The 21,687-nt window shown below is 42.2% G+C and overlaps 1 protein-coding gene and 1 long non-coding RNA gene across 10 annotated transcripts in view; one reads left to right on the plus strand and one right to left on the minus strand.

Annotated features, from left to right (window-relative positions):
- The window catches only part of RABGAP1L (RAB GTPase activating protein 1 like), a 758,000-nt gene extending 744,519 nt beyond the window's left edge, over positions 1 to 13,481 (plus strand). For all 9 annotated transcript variants that reach the window (XM_043568487.1, XM_043568489.1, XM_043568488.1 and 6 more), the window contains 4 exons: positions 2,295 to 2,378; positions 5,528 to 5,599; positions 10,166 to 10,363; positions 11,338 to 13,481. In XM_043568487.1, the coding sequence (XP_043424422.1) occupies positions 2,295 to 2,378; positions 5,528 to 5,599; positions 10,166 to 10,363; positions 11,338 to 11,490 (507 nt within the window). In that variant the 3' untranslated portion in view covers positions 11,491 to 13,481. The remainder of the gene's footprint in view (positions 1 to 2,294; positions 2,379 to 5,527; positions 5,600 to 10,165; positions 10,364 to 11,337) is intronic.
- A 1,207-nt stretch (positions 13,482 to 14,688) lies between these two features.
- LOC122476148 lies at positions 14,689 to 21,683 on the minus strand. Its single transcript, XR_006295402.1, has 2 exons — positions 21,406 to 21,683; positions 14,689 to 17,170 (listed from the first exon to the last, which is right to left on the minus strand). It is a non-coding gene; the product is annotated as an uncharacterized LOC122476148 (long non-coding RNA).
- Positions 21,684 to 21,687: the final 4 nt, after the last annotated feature.

A 21,687-nucleotide genomic window follows, 5' to 3' on the forward strand; every position in this document is an offset into this window, starting at 1 on the left:
AAGCAGCTCTTTGGGAACCAGCCTTGTTGTTAGCACCCTCCAGTCATCGTACGAGTTGTGAGGCTGTTCAGCTGCAAGATGCCACTGTGGCAAAGGCGTTCCACATAAGTGACAGGAGGGGCCTCTCCACCCAAAGAGTTGAGGCTTCAGGCTTCCCTAAGAAAGAGCAGGCCCGCTTCACCAATGTCCTCCGTCTGTCAGTCCCAGCCAGGCGGGATTAACTCACTTACTTTAATGAGTTTCATTCTAAGACATCAATAACACTAAATATAAAACAGAACATAAAGCGTTTCAAAGACCTGCATCCAAGCAGAAGAAATCCACTTAAGTTTCTGATGAATGGATGCATCCTTTAGCACCTTCCAGGGTTTATAAAAAGTGTTTCATGATTTTTTTTTTTAATGATGAAATGACTCTTGGCATTTAGTGTGGACCAAGATTTTTTTTCCACTCAAAAATTTTCAGGAGCTGATTATCCAGTTGGAACTAGGCGTTTTGATGGGTTTTGTGTTTTTCTTTACCTCCTGCCTTTTGGGGGCCCAATTCAGTACTTTGGGTAAAGAATGAAGCTATTGGCAAATTAATTATTCTTTTAAGTTAATTTATTTATTTTGAGAGAGAGCAGGAGGGGCAGAGAGAGAGAGAATCCTAAGCAGGCTCCACATTGTCAGTGCAGAGCCCGAAGTGGGGCTTGAACTCATAAACTATGCGATTGTGACCTGAACCGAGATTAGAAGTTGGATACTTAACTGACTGAGCCATCCAGGCGCCCCTGCAAATTAATTAGTTTAATCCATACTTCTTCGCTCCCCTTGATGTGTGTGTGTGTGTGTGTGTGTGTGTGTGTGTGTGTGCGCGCGCATATATCCTGTGTTGATCATTATAGTGCCTTTGTGAGATAGCAATTATGCTCTTCGTGTGTCAGATAAGGAAACCATAGTTTCGAGAATTAAGTGGCACTTGCTCAAAGCCCCTCAGCTTTCTAAGTCTGTCCTGAAGTCAGTGGGGCCTTACTGTAGGACGGGAGGAGGCTGTGACTTACATCCTTAAATTATGTAAGACAGAGAACAGAGACGAATACAAACAACTAAGTTTGAATCAATATAACCCACAAATTGCTTTTAGAACTTAAGAACATAGCAAATATGAAGAAATCTGGAAAGCATCCGATAATAAGGAGTCCAGTTATAAATCACAATCATGTGCGAATTAGCAAATACGGAGCACACCCCATTCATAACTGGGAGGCTGCCAAACAGAATTTATCCATTTATTCTGTTATGTGCTTAAAGATTAACCAGAGTGTTTTGTGTTTGGTTGTTTGGCCAACACCTGGGAAGAACTGATCGCTTCCTTTTTTCCTGGTGGCATGTGTGCTTTCTCACCACCTCCCTTCCCTGACCCTAGAATCCCGGACCTGCTAGGCTGCAAAAATAAGTGTGGTTTTCAGTTTAGCACCCAGAGTTGAGCATTTCTGCGACTGTAATAAGTACCCGCATTGTGTGTCAAGCTAGCTCCTTCTGCAGTCACTGTTCAGTCCCTGAACCTCCTGACCTCAAGAGCTCTTACCTTCCTCCAGGTTTCTCTGACTCCAGCCTCAAAAACTTCCTGTTGCCACCTTCAGAGAGACAACAGTAGTGATAGGAGGGGGCTGGGAATGGAAAGGCCCAAAATGCTGCTTCAGTAATTTCTTTTTTTTTTTAATTTTTTTTTAATGTTTATTTTTGAGAGAGAGAGACAGAGTACTAGTGGGGAAGGGCTAGAGAGAGAGAGAGAGAGAGGGAGACACAGAATCCAAAGCCGGTTCCACCTCTGAGCTGTCAGCACAGACCCCGACGTGGAGCTCGAACTCACAAACCTTGAGCTCATGACCTGAGCCGAAGTCGGACGCTCAACTGACTGAGCCACCCAGGTGCCCTTCAGTAATTTCTTACCTAGCAGTAAGATTATGTGCAACGTTGCCCTGATGTTTTGTTTTAGACTCTTCATAAGAATAAAGATAGCTTCAGAAGGGACACTTATTTAATAATATATTTATAAAGTAAGTGGTAAGCATAAGCAGCTCTATGATGGGTTGCTCATATGTCTTACACATTACAGGAAAGAAATATTTCTTCATCTCTGGACATGATTAGGCTTTTCGAATGCTCGAGAAATAGCTTCAGAGAGGAAAATTTATCTAGTTGTAGTTGTTAACGTTGGCATTGACCAGACCGGGCCGACTTAAGTATAGGTGTTTGTGGAAATTGATGAGGACTTTGAGTCTTGATGTTTTGCATCCTCCCTCTCTCTAGCTGAAAGAAGTCTTTCGGAAACAGCTGGAGAAGGCAGAATATGAAATAAAGAAGACCACTGCGATCATCGCTGAGTATAAGCAGGTAGTGTGCTACTGTGGCTCATGTTGCTATAAAAGTGATTTTTCTTATTGTTTCTCTTTGGGTAAAAAAAACATTTTTTTGTTTTTAGAGTTTCCAGAATAGTGACTGCATACATTCATTACACTGGGCGGCTTACTTTCTCCGCTGAAATAGACAGTGAGCGGACATGCTTGCTGATAACATGGGAGGTTTAACTTAACAGAACAATCTGTTGGCTGTTTACGATGTTTGGTAGATTCAGAGGAACAGGAAACTGGATTATTACCATTGGGATCCCGTCTCTGCCCTACTCAGAAGATGATTTCAAACAGACCTCCCCAGTAACATTTGCCTCTTTGCAGAGGACTAAGGTTTAGCGATTCCTCATCCCACACGGCTCTGTGGCCTTACCCAACTGTGGCCAATGCTAGCAGGAGACATTCTGTTGGGAACCTTTGATCTCTTAGTGGAGGGTTTGCTCTCCTTGAGGATGCATCTGGCCCTGACCCCATCGCCAGAATGCTTCCAGAAAGCCCTCTTTCCAGCTTGCGTAGTATCATCTCGTGCCTGCCGCTCATGCCTAGCACACGGCAAGGACTCCATGTTGCCGAGAAAGCCTCGAGTGGACTGCTGAAGTTCCAGTGTTCCAGAATCAAGGCACCGTATTGTGCCACCTCCTCAGCTTAAGAATTTCTCTGGGGTCTCTTGCCTCATATGGGAGTTTGAAGTCTGATTCTTACTCTTTTTTATTAACATGTGTTTTTCTGCTTAGAAATGAAATTTCTGTTCCTCATGGAAAATTGAGAAAGTGTAGAAAAGCACAAAGAAACCCTCCCCCCTTAACCTTGCCGATTAGAAATAATCACTGTAATATACTGAATATGCATTGCTGCTATGTAAATAAAAATGTGAGTTATGTCATCCATGCTGATATTTACGACTAGTGCACTTCATATATTATGAACGTCTTTTCAGAAGGGTTCTTCTCCTTTGTGGAAGTTTGCTTAGAAATAAGGCTTCAGAGCTGTCTTACTCTCTTTTATGATAATCAATATATGTTTATTTAATGTCTGCTATCTGAGAGGCTTGATTCTTTGGGGAAATAAAAGAGGAGTTAATTCAATTTCTCCCCTTTAGATGCTGCTCTTGTAACAGGGAGATAACACCTGTGCACAAATAAGAGAAAAGGGAACTTACTGACCATGGGAAATAAAACCCTTCCTGGAGGAGGGTTGATTTGAGCGGTGCTTCGAAGGCGAGGCAAGATTTGTGTGTGCGGAGGCAGAGGAGGAAAGAAATGGGGAACAGAGGACACATGCAAAGCCACAGAGATAGGTTAGCGAACAGAAATAGTTTTGCTTTGTCAAGAGTTTCAAGTACAGAAAAGAAGTAAAGGTGAGTTAGGTCCCAGTTCAAGGAGGGTTCTTCAGTTAGACCGAGGAGCTTGGATTTTATTCTGTTTATAGTAGGAATGTTTGAGCAAGAAAGTGGCATGATGGGGGAAATACTGGTGGCACTAATCTGTCCCAGTGAGAAATGTGAAACCAATGGGGGAGTCCCACAAGCAAAGATACGGACCAGTAAGAGGCTAACAGCAGAGGCCAGGTGAGAAAATACAGGGCCCTGAACTAAAATAAGTAGTAATGAAAATGGAGAAGAGGAATGTAGTCATTTCTTGCGAGACCAGGGAAAACACCGATCCCTAGATTTTCCGATTGGATAACTAGAAGAAGGGATGGGTAGACATTAGGCAATACGAGGAACATTAAAGACCATGCGCTATGGAACTTGCCATCACTGCAAATGGGTTTTTTTCCATCCCCACATTAGGCCATGGGTGGCCACCATATGTAGCACTCTTCAAAATAGTAATCTTTGGGACTGTTCTCAAATATTATCTGGCAGGCATTACCAGTCATGTAAAGGCAACGGACCCATCTGTCTGAAGATAATTAGGACATAAAACATAATCCAAAAGCATTCTATAGTTGGAATTGGCTATTATTGTCCATATTATGGAATCTTCGGGGTTATTTGAAAGGGTTTCTGGTTTGCCAAAATTACTGGGGAGACTGCTTCTTTTTCACATCAGCTGATACAGCCCTAGTCATCATTTACAGGCTGAGAGCTGGAGAAATCAGAAACTGAACGCAACAAGCAGGCCCTGCTCTCTAGAGCCATGTTTTGAGTAGACTGGGATTTTTTTTAAAAATATCTGTTTTGGTAATAGAAGTAGATCTTTTACGTTTTTAGTTCAAGTTGCACTTTAAAATTTGACATCCCCTAACGTTTTTTATTCCATTTTTCAAAAATAAAAGATTCGTATGTTACTCAAGGAATTTGAACTTCTAGTATTTTTTTTAAGCAAATGGCTTGTTTGTTTGTTTGTCTGGTTGGTTTTAGCTTTGAAAGCACTGATTTCTACCTGTTCCTAGTACTTCTTGTTAGCACCTTCTTTCAGAATCAATGATGATGAGATTTTCTTTAATGAGCACTTACGATAGGCCAGGTGCTATACTGAATCCTTTACGTACATTTTTTCCCCATTGATTATCACAGCACGGCACTTAGTGTTGAGGAGAGAACTGAAGCTTAGATTCGTGAGTTTGCCCAAGGAGAGTACTAGAGCTGGACCTCAGGCTTTTTATTTCACTCCGTGTTGCCAAACCACGAGATCAGAATTTTAGTCTTTATTAATTTCTGGTCATTTTAACTGTTTTATCCCCTTTGCCACGTTTTAGGGAAACTCTGGTAATTGAAAACAGAGACTCTCTGTGTGACTGTAGACACGAGCAGTTTCTGGTCCAGCATTCTTTTCATCAGATTTCCAGAATGGTACCTTGCACAGAACTGACACTCAGCAAAGATGCCATAGGTTGATTCCAAAATAGGACAGGAATCCACTGGAACTAGTCACAGATTTGGCTAGTGACAGAAATCAAAATACCCCACGTGTTTTTCCTCTAATTAAGACTAAGATAGGCTTTACACACAGAACACTGTCAGGCTTTCTGATGCGCATTGCATTTGTGGGGCTGTTCTTTTGCTCAATCTCTTTAGCATCATCCGAGAAGCGAGAGTAATTCATATGAGTTGATAAACAGTCATGTGCCCGTGCTGTGCAAGAGTCGGTCTACTTTCCAGTAAAGAAACTCTTTTCTTTTCTTCAGATCTGCTCCCAGTTAAGTACCAGACTGGAGAAACAGCAAACAGCCAGCAAGGAGGAGCTGGAAGTGGTAAAGGTGAGGAAGAATGAAACAGATCTCTGGTATTTCTCCCAAATTCACACAGTCAGCCCGTGTGGATGCCCCACGGGCAGGACAGTTTGTGAGACATCACACCCACCCTGCCCCTCTCGTTGTTTCAAAGGATTTAGGAATTGTGGGAAGCAGCATCTGTCTCCGACTGGGGCGCGATCCTCTTCCCAGCCAGCAGAAAGGTTGCATCCCCATAAATCTTAGGGCTTGTCAGAGGCAGGTGGTAAGGACTTTAGCCTTGTCCCAAGAGGCCCCTGAGCATTCTGGGACGGTAGACACCTGGGAGGCCTCTGCAGCCTGCATCCCACCTGTGCCTGAATCGATGCGGCTTCGGGGTGCAACCCAGGAGGATCATCCCATTGCTCTCCACCAGTTTTTTAGAGGGTTGTTTTTAAAGAAAACCAATGGCATTTCTTTATATGCTGCCCCCTGGCGGTAAAACTCCTTTTGTTGATTATGTGAAAATAGCAATCACTTATTCCATAGAAACCACAGTAAACCACGTGAATTGGTCTTCTTAAGAGGCAGTGTGGGCACACCCAGCTCTTGTGATCTGTGTTACAGAAACCTGACAGAGTTCTCTTTGAATATATTCGGGTTTCATGCTAGTGAATAAATGCATTCATTTAACAACTTGGACAAGTTATTTACCTCTCGAAGCTTTATTTTGTATCCTGTAAAATAGACATAACATTACCTGCCTCATCAGGTTATTTTGCAGATTAAATAAGATAACATATATAAAGTGCTTAGCTTAGTAGTTGGCATACAATAGATACATATTTTTATAAGTTTATAACCTGAAAACATGAGACATGAGAACTGAAATATGAACCTTGTTCTGACTTTGTATTCCAAACATGTTTTTTTCTTAAACATTCTGAGATTATTAGTGACTATAAAGCTGGTCATCTCCCCGCCCAATCCCCAGAATTTGGGGCTCATACCTTTGCTCTCTGGTCCACCTTTACCCCTCTTCGTACTTAGCCTTTATCATTCTTTTTACACTGACCAACACTCAGTTGATGAAGTGCCTTGGCATAAAAGGGTTAACCATCCTGAACTAAAATCTTTGTGGAAATAGAAATGAAATGGATTTACGTGGATACTTGAGGTTTTATTGAGCATCCAACTATGTGCACAGCTATGACTTCTATTGTTTTATGGAAATTATGTATAACAAGAAGCTTAGAATTTTCCTGCAGGAGCAAGTTACACATATGCACATGAAACCTTTAGGAAATAGTTCAAAAGCATGTAAGTCAGCGTTGAGTTGGATGACAATCAGGGTTGTAGAGAAAGCAAAATCATAAGAACTACAGACCAGAGATGACTTTATGGAGGAGGTTGGACTGAAGCAGGATGGGTAGAATTCTGTTAGAAGGATTTTTTTTTTTCAACGTTTATTTATTTTGGGGACAGAGAGAGACAGAGCATGAACGGGGGAGGGGCAGAGAGAGAGGGAGACACAGAATCCGAAACAGGCTCCAGGCTCTGAGCCATCAGCCCAGAGCCTGATGCGGGGCTCGAACTCACGGACCGCGAGATCGTGACCTGGCTGAAGTCGGACGCTTAACCGACTGCGCCACCCAGGCGCCCCGAGAAGGATTTTAAAAAGACATTCTGGGGGCACCTGGGTGGCTCAGTCGGTTAAGCATCTGACTTTGGCTCAGGTCATGATCTCATGGTTCACAGGTTCAAGCCCTGTATCGGGCTCTGTGCTGACAGATGAGAGCCTGGAGCCTGCTTTGGATTCTGTGTCTCCCTGTCTTTCTGCCCCTCCCCTGCCTGCATTGCCTGCCCCTCTCTCTTTCTCTCTCTCTCTCTCTCTCTTTCTCTCTCTCTCTCTTCTCTCTCTCTTTCTCACACATACACACACAAATAAATAAACATTAAAAATTAAAAAAAAATTTTTTTTAATGACATTCTGGAAAAAACTGTTATTGAAGACCCAGAAATTGGAATGAGCATTTTGGTATTTCATCAAGGAGACTGTGTGATTAGAGTATGTACGAAGGAATAGAGGGAAATACTGAATAAGGAGGTAGGGTTATCTAATGAGAGGCCATGATATTTGGGAAGAGGAATTTGAACTTGTTTTAGCTGAATAAAGAATAACTAACACCTATTAAACACTTACTGTGTGTACTGTTCCAAGGATTTCCCCATTTAATCCTCACAGCTTCTGAGAAGGTAGATACTATTATATCTTCTTTTTAATGATTTACCATGTCTTGTTTTTATTGATGATTACTAAAATAGGTAAGGTCACTTAGCCGGTAAACAGTAATGCCAGGATTTGAACCCAGGGAGTGGGACTCTACTCTCCACACCCTTAGTCATTTCCATACTACATCCTGTTTCATCAGAGCTACTTCCTTTTCATTTCGTTTGGCGCGATGCTGCAGCTTTTGATTTTTCCATCCTCCCATGACACCGTTCCGCCTTCAGATAATCCTCTACTCTGTGATCAGAATGAGCATTCCCCAGTGTATATTTGACTGTCTCTGTGCATCAGTTTAGACTTAGATTGGCCACATATAGGAAACCCAAATCAACATTGGCTTAAACATAGAAGATGTTGATTCTCTCATGTAAAAATAAGTCTAGGGCTAGAAAGATCCTTGGTTTCATCAGCAGTCCAAGCTCATTAGTTATTAGTGACCCACATCCACAGCATTAGTGACCTTCCATCCTCACGGTGACCTAAAAGTCAAACCTGTCAAACTGGAGTTTCTTCCATCACACCCACATTCCATGGTAGAATGTTAGGCTGGAAGGAGACGTGAAGGTACGAGGGCCCAGCTCCAGCAGGGTGAGCTCTGAGTAGCTTCCTTAAGCTCCCTACCACACTTCCTTCCGCTCACATATCAGAACTTAATTTCATGGGCACACCTTGCCTCAGGGGAGTCTGGGAAATGGCACCTTGTAACTGGGCAAACTGCCAGCCCAAATAAAATCAGGAGTTCTGTTATCAAGGAAGAAGGGGAGCCCTGCGTCAGGCTCACCGCTGGCAGCGTGGGAGACGGATCTGGTGGGAACCTGCAGTCTCTACCACAGCTTTGTACTCAGCGTGTTCGCCTGACTGCAGCGTCATGAGGCTCATTGGTCTCTCTCCAACAGATAGCACAGGATAGAGTGAGTGAATGCATTTTCTGTAGGATAAAAGCAGGATTTGATAGCATTACATTTAAGGACCGTTACATCATGGCCGTGGAGAACCCTTCTCACTTCTGCCTCTCCGTTTTGCGCCATTTACTCCCGCTCGAGCCGTCTCAGGCTCCCTGCGGTCCTGTGAAGGGCCGGTGTCTCTGCACCCAGTGTTCTCCCTGCTGAAATGTCCTCCTCCCTCAGTTCAGCCTAATAACACTGCTTACCTAGCTTGGTAAACTTTTCATCATTTAAGACCCCGATCAAAAGCCACCACTTTTAACATTTTATTTGGTCAACAATAAATATATATAACAAATACTTGCTGTGTGCCTATTTAGTGCCAGTAGTGGGCTGATTATCCTCAAAAGGTTCTTGAGAGTTACAAATATCTTTTAAGTGACTAATGAATATTAATCAGGTAGGAATCTGAAGAGTGCTTTAAGGATGGGAGAAGAAAGAAATCAGTGGGGGCTGAGAAGGTGACTTTTAGGGATTCAGGCCTGGGATGGGGAGAGCTTGGACATGTCAGAGAAATCATTTAATGACCAGCTGACTATGGATTGAAGGAGGAGGCAATGAGAAGATAACCCCAAAGTGTTCAGGCCTAAATGGTAGAAATAGGCACAATGACACAGAAGTGTGGGGAGAGTTGCTCTGTGTGTGTGTGCGTGTGTGTGTGTGTGTGTGTGTGTGTGTGTGTGTGAAGAGAGGAGTATGGTTTCTGTTGTGGGCAGATTATAATGATAGTACATTAAAATAGAAATATTCCATATATTTTAAGACAACAATAGCACTGTTGTCTTGAAGAGAGTGCTGTGTGCTTGACTGGCAATCTCGGCATGTGGCAGAGTTACCTTCATTACCTAGAACAGTAATGGTCATCTTCGCTTAAAGCTGAACAAAAGGACCTAAGCTTTATTTGTTGCAAGGATAGATTTAGGTTAGTCATCATGGCCTTTCTCAGTCTGCTGTGGGCTAGGTACTTAAACTCTGAGTTCCTTCACGGGGTACGATGGGGGTTTTAATAGTACCTGATGACCTTGCTGTAGGATTAAATGAGACACTGCTTGTAGAGCATATGGCATGGCGCTCGAGGAAGAGGAGTGGAAGCCCAACATTCCTAGAACAGATTTCAGAGAGATGCTATAATATTTTCCGTTTCCAGGGTCTCCCTAGAGATACTTTATGGAAAAAAAGGAGCACCTATCTTGCAAAGTTGGGTTTTGTGCTGACTAAAACCATTTTGGTGGCAGCACAAGACAAGTAATTACCTCGAGAAACAGACCTGCATCTGATGACCACAAGCAGAGTCTCAATAAAACCCGTGTCCTGTTGTTTCAGGAAACGCGTTATGCTATGAAATGGTTTGAGGTTGGTTATCCCTTTCGGATGTTTCAGGGTAAGATGATGACGTGTAAACACTGCAGTGACATTTTCAGCAAAGAGGGCACTTTGAAACTAGCGGCCATCAGCAGAGAGGACCAGGGGATCGAGCCGGACGACGAGAAGGACTCCCTGAAGAAGCAGCTGAGGGAGTTGGAGCTGGAATTGGCGCAGACCAAGCTGCAGCTGGTGGAGGCTAAGTGCAAAATCCAGGTTGGTGATCTGGTAAAGGATCAACAGGAGCACACAGTTAGGGCGCCAGGACACCTTCTCACGCTTTGGAACGTGCGTGTCTGGCTCAGAGTCTGAGACGCTTCCATAGGTGATTACGTTGTTTGCCTACCGAGGTGTCCCACGTAGTCGCATGTTACGTCATCGTGTTTAAGCAGTGACATAAATGCATAGTTTTAAATGAAAATGTAATAATTAAAATGAGATCTTGGGGGAACTTAGGCATATGCTTTTTCCGTTTTTTTTGTGTTTTTTGCCAAGGTCCTTTCTCATCGAACTTAGCCACTTTGGTAGCTGATCCTGAAAATGAAAGGCCAGACTTTTCTCCATTATCCCTCCCTGAACAGTTGAACATTGGCTGATACCCCTGCTTCTTGGAGAGGCTTTTTATCCTTCGTCTTTACCTGGTTTTACCAGATCCCTTTTCCCATAATCTCTTTCCATGTTGGAAGATAACATAATTAGAAAAATCATCCTGGATTCTGATGGACTGTTCCCCATTCCCTTTTCCCCAAGATCCTTACCCATCGCCATAACCAATTTTTGTGCTGGACCCTGTATGTCCTCAGGGGCAAAGGCCATGTGTTTGGAACTAGAACTCATTCATGCTTACACTATCAGTGAAAATTCAGATTCAGTCCATGCACACGTCTATGTTTAGCTGTGGTTTCGAACCCGAGCCTAAATTTGGACCGAGATTGCCCGGGGTGGGGGAGGTGGGGGGGTGGATAAAATGAGGTTTCATTTCACTGTTCAGAGAAAGCAGTTTCTGATTTTCAGCGGTAACTCTTTTAACTCTAAAGTGCATTAAGAAGCCAATTTAATCTCTCCTGGGTTTTGTGGGAGGAAAGCTATGGCTCATACAGACTTGGGGATTCCAAAAAGCAGTATACTCTTAATTTGGGGGGCAGAGGGTAAACATTTATACAATGCAATGATTTTCTTTTTTTAATTAGGAACTTGAACATCAGAGAGGAGCCCTTATGAATGAAATCCAAGCTGCAAAAAACTCTTGGTTTAGCAAAACCCTGAACTCTATCAAAACGGCCACGGGCACCCAGCCGCTGCAGCCACCACAGGCCACCCAGCCACCCAAGGAGAGCACATAGTTCCAGCCTCGCCCGAGCACAAGAGCACAATGATCAAAGTGACAGAAACCCAGGAGGACTCTCCCCAGTGTCCCTTTGAAGGAAAGTAAAGGAGGCCAGAAAGCAAGCCAGAATCTTTCAGTAGCTCTCTTTCTTGTTTGATACTTTTCAAAGGGATGTTACTTAAACTGCCCTGACTTATGTTGAATACCTGTTTTCGAGCTTCTTCATGGGAGGCCACGTTCAGTTCCATCATAGTGATTACACATTATTTTATATGCCTGATGTTTAGTTGGAAATAAGTAATTCAGAACTAAATGCCTTTTATTTAGAACTAATTATTCATAATTACTTTAATCTTCCATAAAAATGGAGATGTCTTTTATTCCAAGGTTGAAGTGATAAGATGATATTTGTCACAGCAAATAAAAAAAAGAAGAAGAAAGAAAGAAAAAAAGATTGAAACCGAAAGCTCTTAACTTTTCAGGACTTATTCACAGAAAGCACACTGTGGGGCCATTCGTGACGACCATCAGGTTTCTTCCCGAAAGTGATTCCCTGGATAACGATAATCCTGTCCAAAGAGTAAACCTGGGATTGAGCAGTCCCCAAAAGGAATTAGTTTATTTTCATTTTCTGTTGGGTATATCTGGAAATGAAATGGCAAGAATCATAGAATAAGATAGACTATTGACAATACACGCTAGATGAAAGGCACTGGGATTTTGATAAACGCAGGAGAAGATAAACCATTTGGCCCTAGTATTCTAACGAGTCCTTTTGAGAAACTGCATGGGGATTGCATATTCCTAAGTATGAACACTTGCAGCAAACGTGAAGTCAGGAGGGTCTAGTGCGAGCTGCAGCATTAGGGAACCTTTACCAGACAAGCCTAGAGAGGCCCAGGTACAGGCACTGTGCTTAAAATGAAATAGAGAACCAGGGACAGAGTATTTCATTTGATATTGACATATATTTGCTAAGGAAACACTAATATGCTGTAGCTTTTTAAAGTTATGAAATGGGAAATACAGGCCAGCCTCACATCATCTTAGTTTACTGTTGGGCAACTTTTCCTGATTTCTGTATCTCCCTACAAATGTGCCCTTGGTACCCGAGAGGAAGAGATGCGAATGCATTGGTAACATTTTTGATTGAATACAAAACCTTTATAGAAATACTTATCTCCTGGAAAGGGAAAGCTAGTGTTTAAAAGTTGGTGGAAATAGTTTTTTCAATGATATTTAACATGTCTGTGTGGATCGTCCTTGCAGGAAATCCTTTGGTAAGGACAAAACCAATTTTCCCATCTTCTAAGCTAGTTTGGAGGCCTTCGGTCCTTTGCACCACCCAAACTGCTGCCAGCATGTACAATAACATTTAGTGATACTCATCCTTGGCTTCATTGTTGAACACGTTCTTAGCAAGGACCTTAAACTCTGTAGTGCCACAGGGATTCTCGTCTGTGCCACATGTTGCAATTAAGAGTAACACATTCTTGGAAGTAAAAATTAAGGAAGAGCCATCTCGACTCCGGGAGCACGTGCTACAAGTTGCTCGTGGTAGATCCTTTCCTCCAAAATGATCATTAAACTCTAAAAAGTTAAGTCCCCTTCACTTGTGTTTATATCATCTACAACCCATGAAACCGATATGGATGTTACCCTTTGTTACACCCATCAAATAATACTTTTTTTACAGAATTATTTGTTTGGTCCTGACATCTTTCATTATAATATTCATTTCCTTGTACCAAAAAGAAAATAATCCAGCATTCTTGAGTGTGTGTTGACTAATATTCCCTACTCGGTGATTTAGCAAAGGTAATCTTTTTGTTGTTGTTGTTTAAATATAATGGCTAGAAAAATTGCATCTTGGTACTTGTTTCTGTAAATCATTCAGTATAATTTTTTAGCTTTGCTGGTACTTTATGCTTTTATTCCAGGAAGCCTTGTACAAGTTGCCTTATGAAATGGCCAGCTAAATTAAAGATGTTCTTTTGTGCTTTGTGACTCTCATAGTTTTCCTGTAAGAGCTCTTTTTAACCTCCAAAACTCAGCACATTCCACAGAATGCCTAAATTGCAGTATTTTCCTTACATCGCAGTTGAGGGACAAATAGAATGGCTGTGGGTTCAGTCCTTAGCTGTACACCTGGCTCAGTTCCAGAGCCCCTAACATCTTTTTCTCTTTAAACAAAATCACCAGGTACCTGCATTCCAAATGTGTAATGTCTTTTGAATTTTCTCTTAACTCTTTCAAAAGATTTTAATGGCCATCTATAGATTTTTTTTTCTTCTCCAGTTCCATATCATACTTAGGTACGTGTATTGGTACCATAAGTCTGAACTGTTCCTTTGTGCAATGCCTTTGGGTCAGTAGCAATACTAAAGATAGAAAATTCAAAATTTGGTATAGGATGTGATTATTCATTCAATATGTTCTCATAGCACTCTCCCAAACCACATATCCTTCCCCACATACAGTTTGCAAACTTGTGCATCCCGGTATTAAGTAACTGCTAGTTTTAATTTCACTTATTTTGAAACATATTTGAAAATTGCCACTCTTCTCTTGAATTTCTTTTAGATATCAACTAACCCAAATATCTAGGAAATTTCCAAATATTCTAGAGTGTTTTTTGTCTTTTCCTAGGATATGTTGTAGAAAACATTCCTCCAAAAAATCCAACATTTGCAGAATTCTAAAGAGTGATGATTTCTTCTTTCATTAAATTCTGCAGAATAAATTAAGAGAATGAATTTCAATTTCATAATTCAGTTCATTAGCTTTTGTATCTCGAGACTCTTGTTTAACACATTCTTTCAAGCTGAAAGAAACCAGGCTGAATTTTGCGGTGCACATGTTTGCTAGCTTCCCACATCCCAAGCTATGGCACAATTTGGTTATATTTAGTTACATATAATTTAATGCAAAGATATTCTCAGTTACCTAATGTCCTGTTTATGAGTGCTTATCAGAAACACTAATAGGAATGTCATATGGGCCTACGACCTCTCCTTCCATATATAACCTCTCTCTCTTTCCCTCTCCCAGCTAGTAAGTTAGTAATTTCTCCACTGGTCGTCTTAAATTTCCATAGTAAAGTACAAAAGCAATCTTTGCACTGATGTTGGGATATTTAATAATAATAGTTATCTTGTTTCATATTTTTTCCAAAATTTTCATTCCTTTATACTATGTGTTAATATTTATTTTCCTCAAACACCTCCTCCATTTCCTTAAAATATTTAACAGTTAATAGCTATGGCTTTATTTCCCAGAGGAAGTGAGAAAAACAAGAGAATACACAGTTTAGGGCGTGAGATGAGAAATCCTTAAAGGAGTTGATTTGTTACTGAGGATGAAGATCATGTATCTAACTAATGTAAGGGATCTTGTTTTCTGTAGCTGAAATCAGCCTAATTATCCTGCCAGAGTGGTTGTGTGATTTCAGGACCTCCTTAAGGGAAAAATTTAAAAATAAATTAAAAAAATTAAATACCTGGTTTGTTTTCTCTCTCTGGGAAAGAACACTTTTAATTACTCAGCAAGAGGATTCTATTGTACAACTTCCTCGTTAAAACGAACCACAAAGTCTAAAATAGCTCTGCTTTTCTTGCTTCAGTTACAAGTAAATGAGGCAATGGACCAACTCTGTTGTTTAACTTGAACACCGTTAGATTTGCCTGTGCGCGTGAGTGGTAGGGTTCCACAGGGAGCATCCCTGCCTTTTTTGTACAGCCAGGTACCGTGCAACTGAATACAGCCGAGGCCAACCAAAAGTCTAGTGGCCCGTATCTCCTACTACCAGATACAGAACTGTCTTTCCCTCTGGTTGCCATGCTGACGTCACGCTGAGCTGGAACTGTTCTAGAACACCTTTCCTTTCGCAAAGTGACGTCCGTGTAATACAGGCAAAGCCCTTAATCTTAGGAATTCCCCTCTCTCCCGAAAGTTAACCAAAATGAACACCTCCATGTGAGCTGTACCTCCACAGCTGATGATCATGAGATGTGAGGAGAAAAGTAGGTGTTTACAAGTAGCTTAGGGACTACAGTGGGCTGTCAGGTGTTCTCTTCCCGGCTTCCATCTAAAAGACTGCACGGCCAGTGTCTCTCCGAATGAATTTGTTACATGTTATAAAGACATCATCAACATGTCCATTCTCTCCACCTCCGTCCTTGGTCTGTCAGTAGTATTCTGAAAACTTTAAGAAAAAAGCATCGTTGAGTAAAAACCAAACATTTTAAAGTTATTTTCCTTTTTCATTGGCAATGAATTAAAACATGTAAAATATTTTCCATTAAAATGTAACGTTTAATAACTATATTATATGTGGAATAAAGTATGAGGAAACTCAATTATAAGTATATAAATGCATCAGGACTCTGGTGTCATGCAAGCACAAGAATAAAGCTGGAGATGGTCCCAGAATCCAAGATGACCCAATAGCCTTTTGCATCACTTTCTCCATTTTTGATGTTTTGCATAATGTCTGGATCCTCAGTTCAACGAAGGAAGAACTTTCTCAATGAGCATCACTTCCTTTCTTTCAACTCCTACCTTTCCCTTGCTGAGGAGGTAGCAGAAATTCTGTACCATTTATTTTTATGAGTTCTGTGATTTTGCCCATGACTTCTCTGATGAAAACAGGTTCTAGAAGAAAGGAGTTGATTGTAGTGCTGACTACAAAAGAAACATGGATGAGCAGCCTCTGTGAACACTGACCAATTCGATGTTTCCATAATTCCATGTATTATGTATAGTACATGCTATCTGTAAATGTAATGCTTGTTAAGAAAAGTGCAATTTATTGTACATTGTCCCAAGAAATGTTTACTTTTTTAACAGTTATGAACTTGGATTAGTATCTTGTTTTCATGTGTGAATGAAGCCTTGTGAAATAAACAAATTCAACCAAAAGGTGACAAGGTGACTATTTCTGTGAGTCGGTGATGTTTTCAGTGGTTTGTGTTGCCCCTTTGGCCCCATTAAGTGGTAATAAATGTTCTGAAGTCCATATATGTCTTTTTGACGTTTCTAGTTGACTTTATTCTGAATCCCCTGAACCCACTGTTTACGTAACACTTCTTCCCTGACACTAGACTCCAGTCAACTTAGAAAGAAAAACTATGCCAGGAGTTTGCTCCAGGCTCTACCCTGCAAATTGGTACCGTGCACGGCGGCACGGCCAAGTCCCCTATTCTTTCTATAGAGATTCCTTGGTTGCAAGTAGCAGACGCTCTCACAGCTAGTTTAATCATAAGGCAATTAATTAAAAGGACTAGGTACGGTCATCTCATAAAGGCCAAACAGCTGGGCCTAAAGAGACACTGGGACAAGGACTGGAATGCCATCAGGAACGTAGGCAACTGTTTCATAATCTGCGTGTCTTCCCAGGTCGTGGTTATCTGCTGCTGCTTCTCTCTCGGAAAACAAGCTTTTCCTGCTTCCAGGAGCACAACTCCCAAGTTCACAAGTTTTCTCTTCAGGTGACCTGCTGGTCTACCATCTCCGTGTCCCCATTCCAGAGTCTCACAACATTGGATTGGCTCATCCTGGATGAGGTAGCTGCTGAGAGTCAAAGTACAGCACGGTGGGTGGTCCTGTAAGTGAAGCAGAACTCCAGAGGAGTTCTCGAAGTGGGCGCAGAGTGCAGAGATTCCCCATGTGCATTTTATTCCGGGAGTCCATGGAACCTACGTGAAATCCAAGAAATTAGTTGGCTCCTCTTAGAATTCAGCACGTGTTAATAAATAATAGAGATGGTGGAATCAAACGGTTTGTGGTCCAAATCCAGACCAGACACCTCTTCTGTTTGATCCATGTCATATTTTTTAATTTTTTCTCAGTTATCTCTACACCCAATGTGGGACTCAAACTCACAACCCCGAGATCAAGAGTCACACGCTCTTCCAACTGAGCCAGGCAGGTGCCCCTGGCCAATGTGGCATTTTAAACAAGAAATTTTGCATAAAAAAGTAAAACAGCAAAATTATTCAGAAAATAAATACCGAGGTTTGCAGTTATGGGTCGAGGGTTCTTGATATGAACAGTAAATGGGATTCACTGTTCACTACTGATTAAAGGTCCTATACTTGGTGAAGCTACATGTTAAACTGTAGATTTATGTCCGGAGGGATGCAAGTCCCTACTTGCTTTTCAGTGGAATGGATAACTCCAAAGGTTGTATGTAGTTTACTACCCTGTAAGACAGCCAGTTTGTATCTAACTTTATGGGTTTTTTAAGTTTTGTTTTTTTTCAGAGAACACAAGCAGGGGAGGGCCAGAGAGAGAGGGAGACACAGAATCAAAAGCAGGCTCCAGGCTCGGAGCTGTCAGCACAGCCCAATGTGGGGCTCGAACCCACAAACTGTGAGATCATGACCTGAGCTGAAGTTGGACATTTAATCCACTGAGCCACCCAGGTGCCCCTCTAACTTTACTGACACTAACATTCCATTAAGTTGCCTCTAAGATCCATTATGCAAATGCACTGTGATACACGTTTAACAACTTACTGGGTTCCTTCATTAACGGAGTTGAATAAAATAGTTGTCACACGCTCCTTTTATATTTGCATGGGATTCTTGATTTCACCTTTTTGAAATTTCACCTATAACAAAGCTTTTGATTACTGTCAAAGGGAGACAGAACAAAATCTTTTAAAAGTTTACTTGCAGGGCACCTGGGTGGCTCTGTTAAGCGTCCAGCCTCAGCTCAGGTCATGATCTCATGGTTAGTGAGTTCAAGCCTGGCATTGGGGCTTTGAGCTGACAGTGCAGAGCCTACTTGGAATTCTCTGTCTCTGCCCCCTTCCTTGTTCTCAAAATGAATTTAAAAAAAAAAAAGTTTACTTGAATGGAAAAGTTCAGGCTTTAGCATGGACTCACAAAATAAAAACCATAGTATTTAATAAAAATAAAAATAAAACAAAATGCAGATTACCAGGTCCATTACATTAATTCAAGCAAGTTTACTGCCTGTCTACTGTGCCAGTCTGTTTTTGTTTTTGTTTTTTTGGTGCCAGTCTCTAAGTGCTAGAAATGAAGTGGACGAAAAGATACTGCCTCTGTGAAGCTTAAAGCCTAGCAAAGAATTTTTCTCAACCTCAGAGAAAACTATTGACATTTTGGGCCAAAGCGTTCTTTTTTTGGTGGGGGGAGGGGCTGTCCTCTGCATTGTAGGATATTTAGTAGCATCCCTGGCCTCTACGCACTAGATACTAGTAATATTTCCCCAGTTGTGACAACCAAAAAAGACATTCCCGAATGTATCGGAGGGAAGAAGCAAAATGCCCACAATCCCCCTCCCAAGAATGTTGTAGTAGGAAAAGACTAATATATGGCAGGTGGTAATAATTACCAAGAAGAAAAAACAGGGTAAGAGGGTGGAGAGAAATAGGGCGACGAGGTTGGTAAAATGATTTTTGATATGTAAACTTGGCTAGCCTACACTACCAGTGATTCAAACACTGTGTTGCTATGTAAAGTATTTTGCATAGTAATCAGTTTTGAGTAAGGGAGATTATCTGGGATAATCTGGGTGGGCCTAATTGAATCAGGGGGAAGGTCTTAATGCAGGGCTGAGATTTACTTGAGAGAAGAATGGAGTTCTTCCCGCCCGGATTTGTGTGGATGAAAGTTTCAACCCGTTTTCATGGGGCCCAGACTGTCCAGCCTACAGACTTGGGACTTGCTTAGCCAGTTCCCACAATGCAGAAGTTAATTCCTTGTAATAAGTATCTGTCACCTACTGATTCTGCTTCTCTGAAATCTAACTAATATCATCAAGAAGAGGATCCCTGAGGTTACTTTTGAGAGACCTGAGTAAATGAAGAAATGATCTATGTGATGGTCTGGAGGAAAAGCATTCCAGAGAGCAAAGCACAAGAATACAGACTTTGAGGTGAGAGCAAACTCCGTGGATTTAAAATATCTTTAATGTTTATTTTTGAGAGAGAGAGAGTGCGAGCAAGGGAGGGGCAGAGAGAAAGAGGGAGACGCAGCAAACTCTGTGGATTTAAACCAGGGAGATCGGGGAGCGGTGAAGAGAAGAGTTCTGGAAGATAAGACATGATATGCTACTTAGGTGAGATAAGATCGTGCCACACACGCTAGGTCATGGCAAAGAGTTTGCATTTATTCTCAGCCTAACAGCAAGCTATTGGAGGCTGTTAAGCAAAGGAATATAATAATATGAAAACATTACTCTGGCTGCTGTGGAAAACTACAAAGGCACAGTGAGGAGAGAAAACAGTTACGATGCTAAAACTCCGGATAAAGTAACTGCGGCCCGGTCCTCAGTGGTAGCAGTGGAGATTGTGAGCAGTGTTTTGATTATCAACATACTTTGTAGGTAGGGCCAGTAAGTCTTGCTACAGCACAGAGGGTAGGACTTGAGGTTGAAGACTCGAGTAGGAATTCCACGGCCGGAGCAATGAGGAGTCTGAGGTGAGCATTCGCAGAGCTGGAGAATAACTGGAGACACGGAGGGGGTGTGAGGAGGCTCCGGAGGCTTTTGTGTTTTTTGAAGAGTTGAATTTGATGTACTTCTCAGACATCTAAGCACAGAGTCCAGAGGAGAGGTGTTGCGGATTTGGGAGTCAGGGGATAATAGATGGCATCGAAAATCTTGTAACTTTAGGATATCTGGGGGTGGGGAGAGTTGCCCTACGTGCATCAAGCAAACTGGGAAATCACTGCATTAGGCCAAGCTTTCATGGAGGGCAATGGGCTATTTGTTCCTAATTTAAGTCTACATAATTCCAGGCTTTGGGCCGGACACTTTTTTAAGAAAACAGGAATTAACATACAATAAAACGCACAGATCTTTAGAGTTCATTCTATCAATTTTGACAATTGTGTGTATCAGCGTAACATTTCATCTTTTCGGGAAAATTCCCTCCTGGGCCTACTTATAAATGTAACTCTCAGCTAAGTATAACACACACAAGAAAACCACACTTAAGTTTACAGCTCCATGAAATTTCCACAAGTGAACACACCTCTGACCAACATCCAAATCAAGAAACTGAACTGTAACTGAAACTAAAAGCCTCCTCGTGGCTGTTTTCGGTCATTGTCCCCCACCAAATACTGTCCTGATTTTTAACACCTCAGCCGATTAGATTAACTGGTTTTAGACCTCATTTAAATAAAACCAAACGACATGAACTCTTGCATGTCTGGCTTCTTTCCCTTAACGTCAGGTTTGTGAGATTCACGCGTGTTGTGAGTAGCTGCAGTTCGTGTATTTTTGCGCTGTACTCCCGAATCTTCTCTACGACAATGATCAGCCTGCACTTTTCTAGTAGCTTTTTGGCTTCTCAGACTTGCTGATTCTAATGGCTACCTTGGGCGATATATAAAGCTGTGAGGGTTATCTGACTTCCCAGAGGTTACTGCTTGTTCCCAACCGTGTTGCCACGATTTAAGGCTGCCAAAGGCTAAAATAATCTGAAAAGAGGAACATGATGTAATCCCAGGAAATCTCAGCCTACATTTTCTCTGGTCCACAGGCTCAGTTAAGTCGAATCCCAACCCTGAGGTAGAACTAGAGGGTTGCAGAATGGTCGGTGAAGGTGGCGAAAATACCAGAAAAGTGCTTCGTCAACGTAAAAAAGCGGAGCCACAACTGTCGCATCAGCCGCTTTAACGCTCGGGCCGCTCGAGTGGGCCCCGTCACGTGGCCAGCGCGACCCCACCTCCCAAGGCGCTCGGTGATGACGCCACCATATCGTAGATGCTAAATCGTGGTGACGTATCCGGAACGCCAGGACCCACTGAAAACCGAACTATTCCTTCAGGATCCTCTACGTTAACCGTCTTCATCCTTCCCCTTTTTAACATAAAAAACCTGCCCCTTCTCCCCCTGTTTTTGTCCTTTTTTCGAAGAGGCTCACAAATTAGCTTTAGATAAGATGGCTGCCTACCGAACCCAGTGCCCTAGAGGTGACGGAGTCAGCCGACTCTCTAATCAACTTCCGACTTGGAGCCCGAAAACCCATACGTTATTTCCGGGGTTGAGTGAAGGTAGGCCGAGACAGCGGTTCTGAACTGCGACTGCGCAGCCGGGACTCGCGACGTCAAAGTATAATACGTACAGTTTCCCGGGCTGGGAGGAAGAGGCGTTACTTTTCCCGAGCTCTTGGTGGATTCGCGAGAGTTGAGCGTTACTAGGAGGCTCGGGGGGCGGGGCGGGGCGGGGCTAGGCT

The sequence above is a fragment of the Prionailurus bengalensis genome, chromosome E4 (assembly GCF_016509475.1).
Source record: "Prionailurus bengalensis isolate Pbe53 chromosome E4, Fcat_Pben_1.1_paternal_pri, whole genome shotgun sequence".
In the NCBI taxonomy this organism is placed as follows: Eukaryota; Metazoa; Chordata; class Mammalia; order Carnivora; family Felidae; genus Prionailurus; species Prionailurus bengalensis.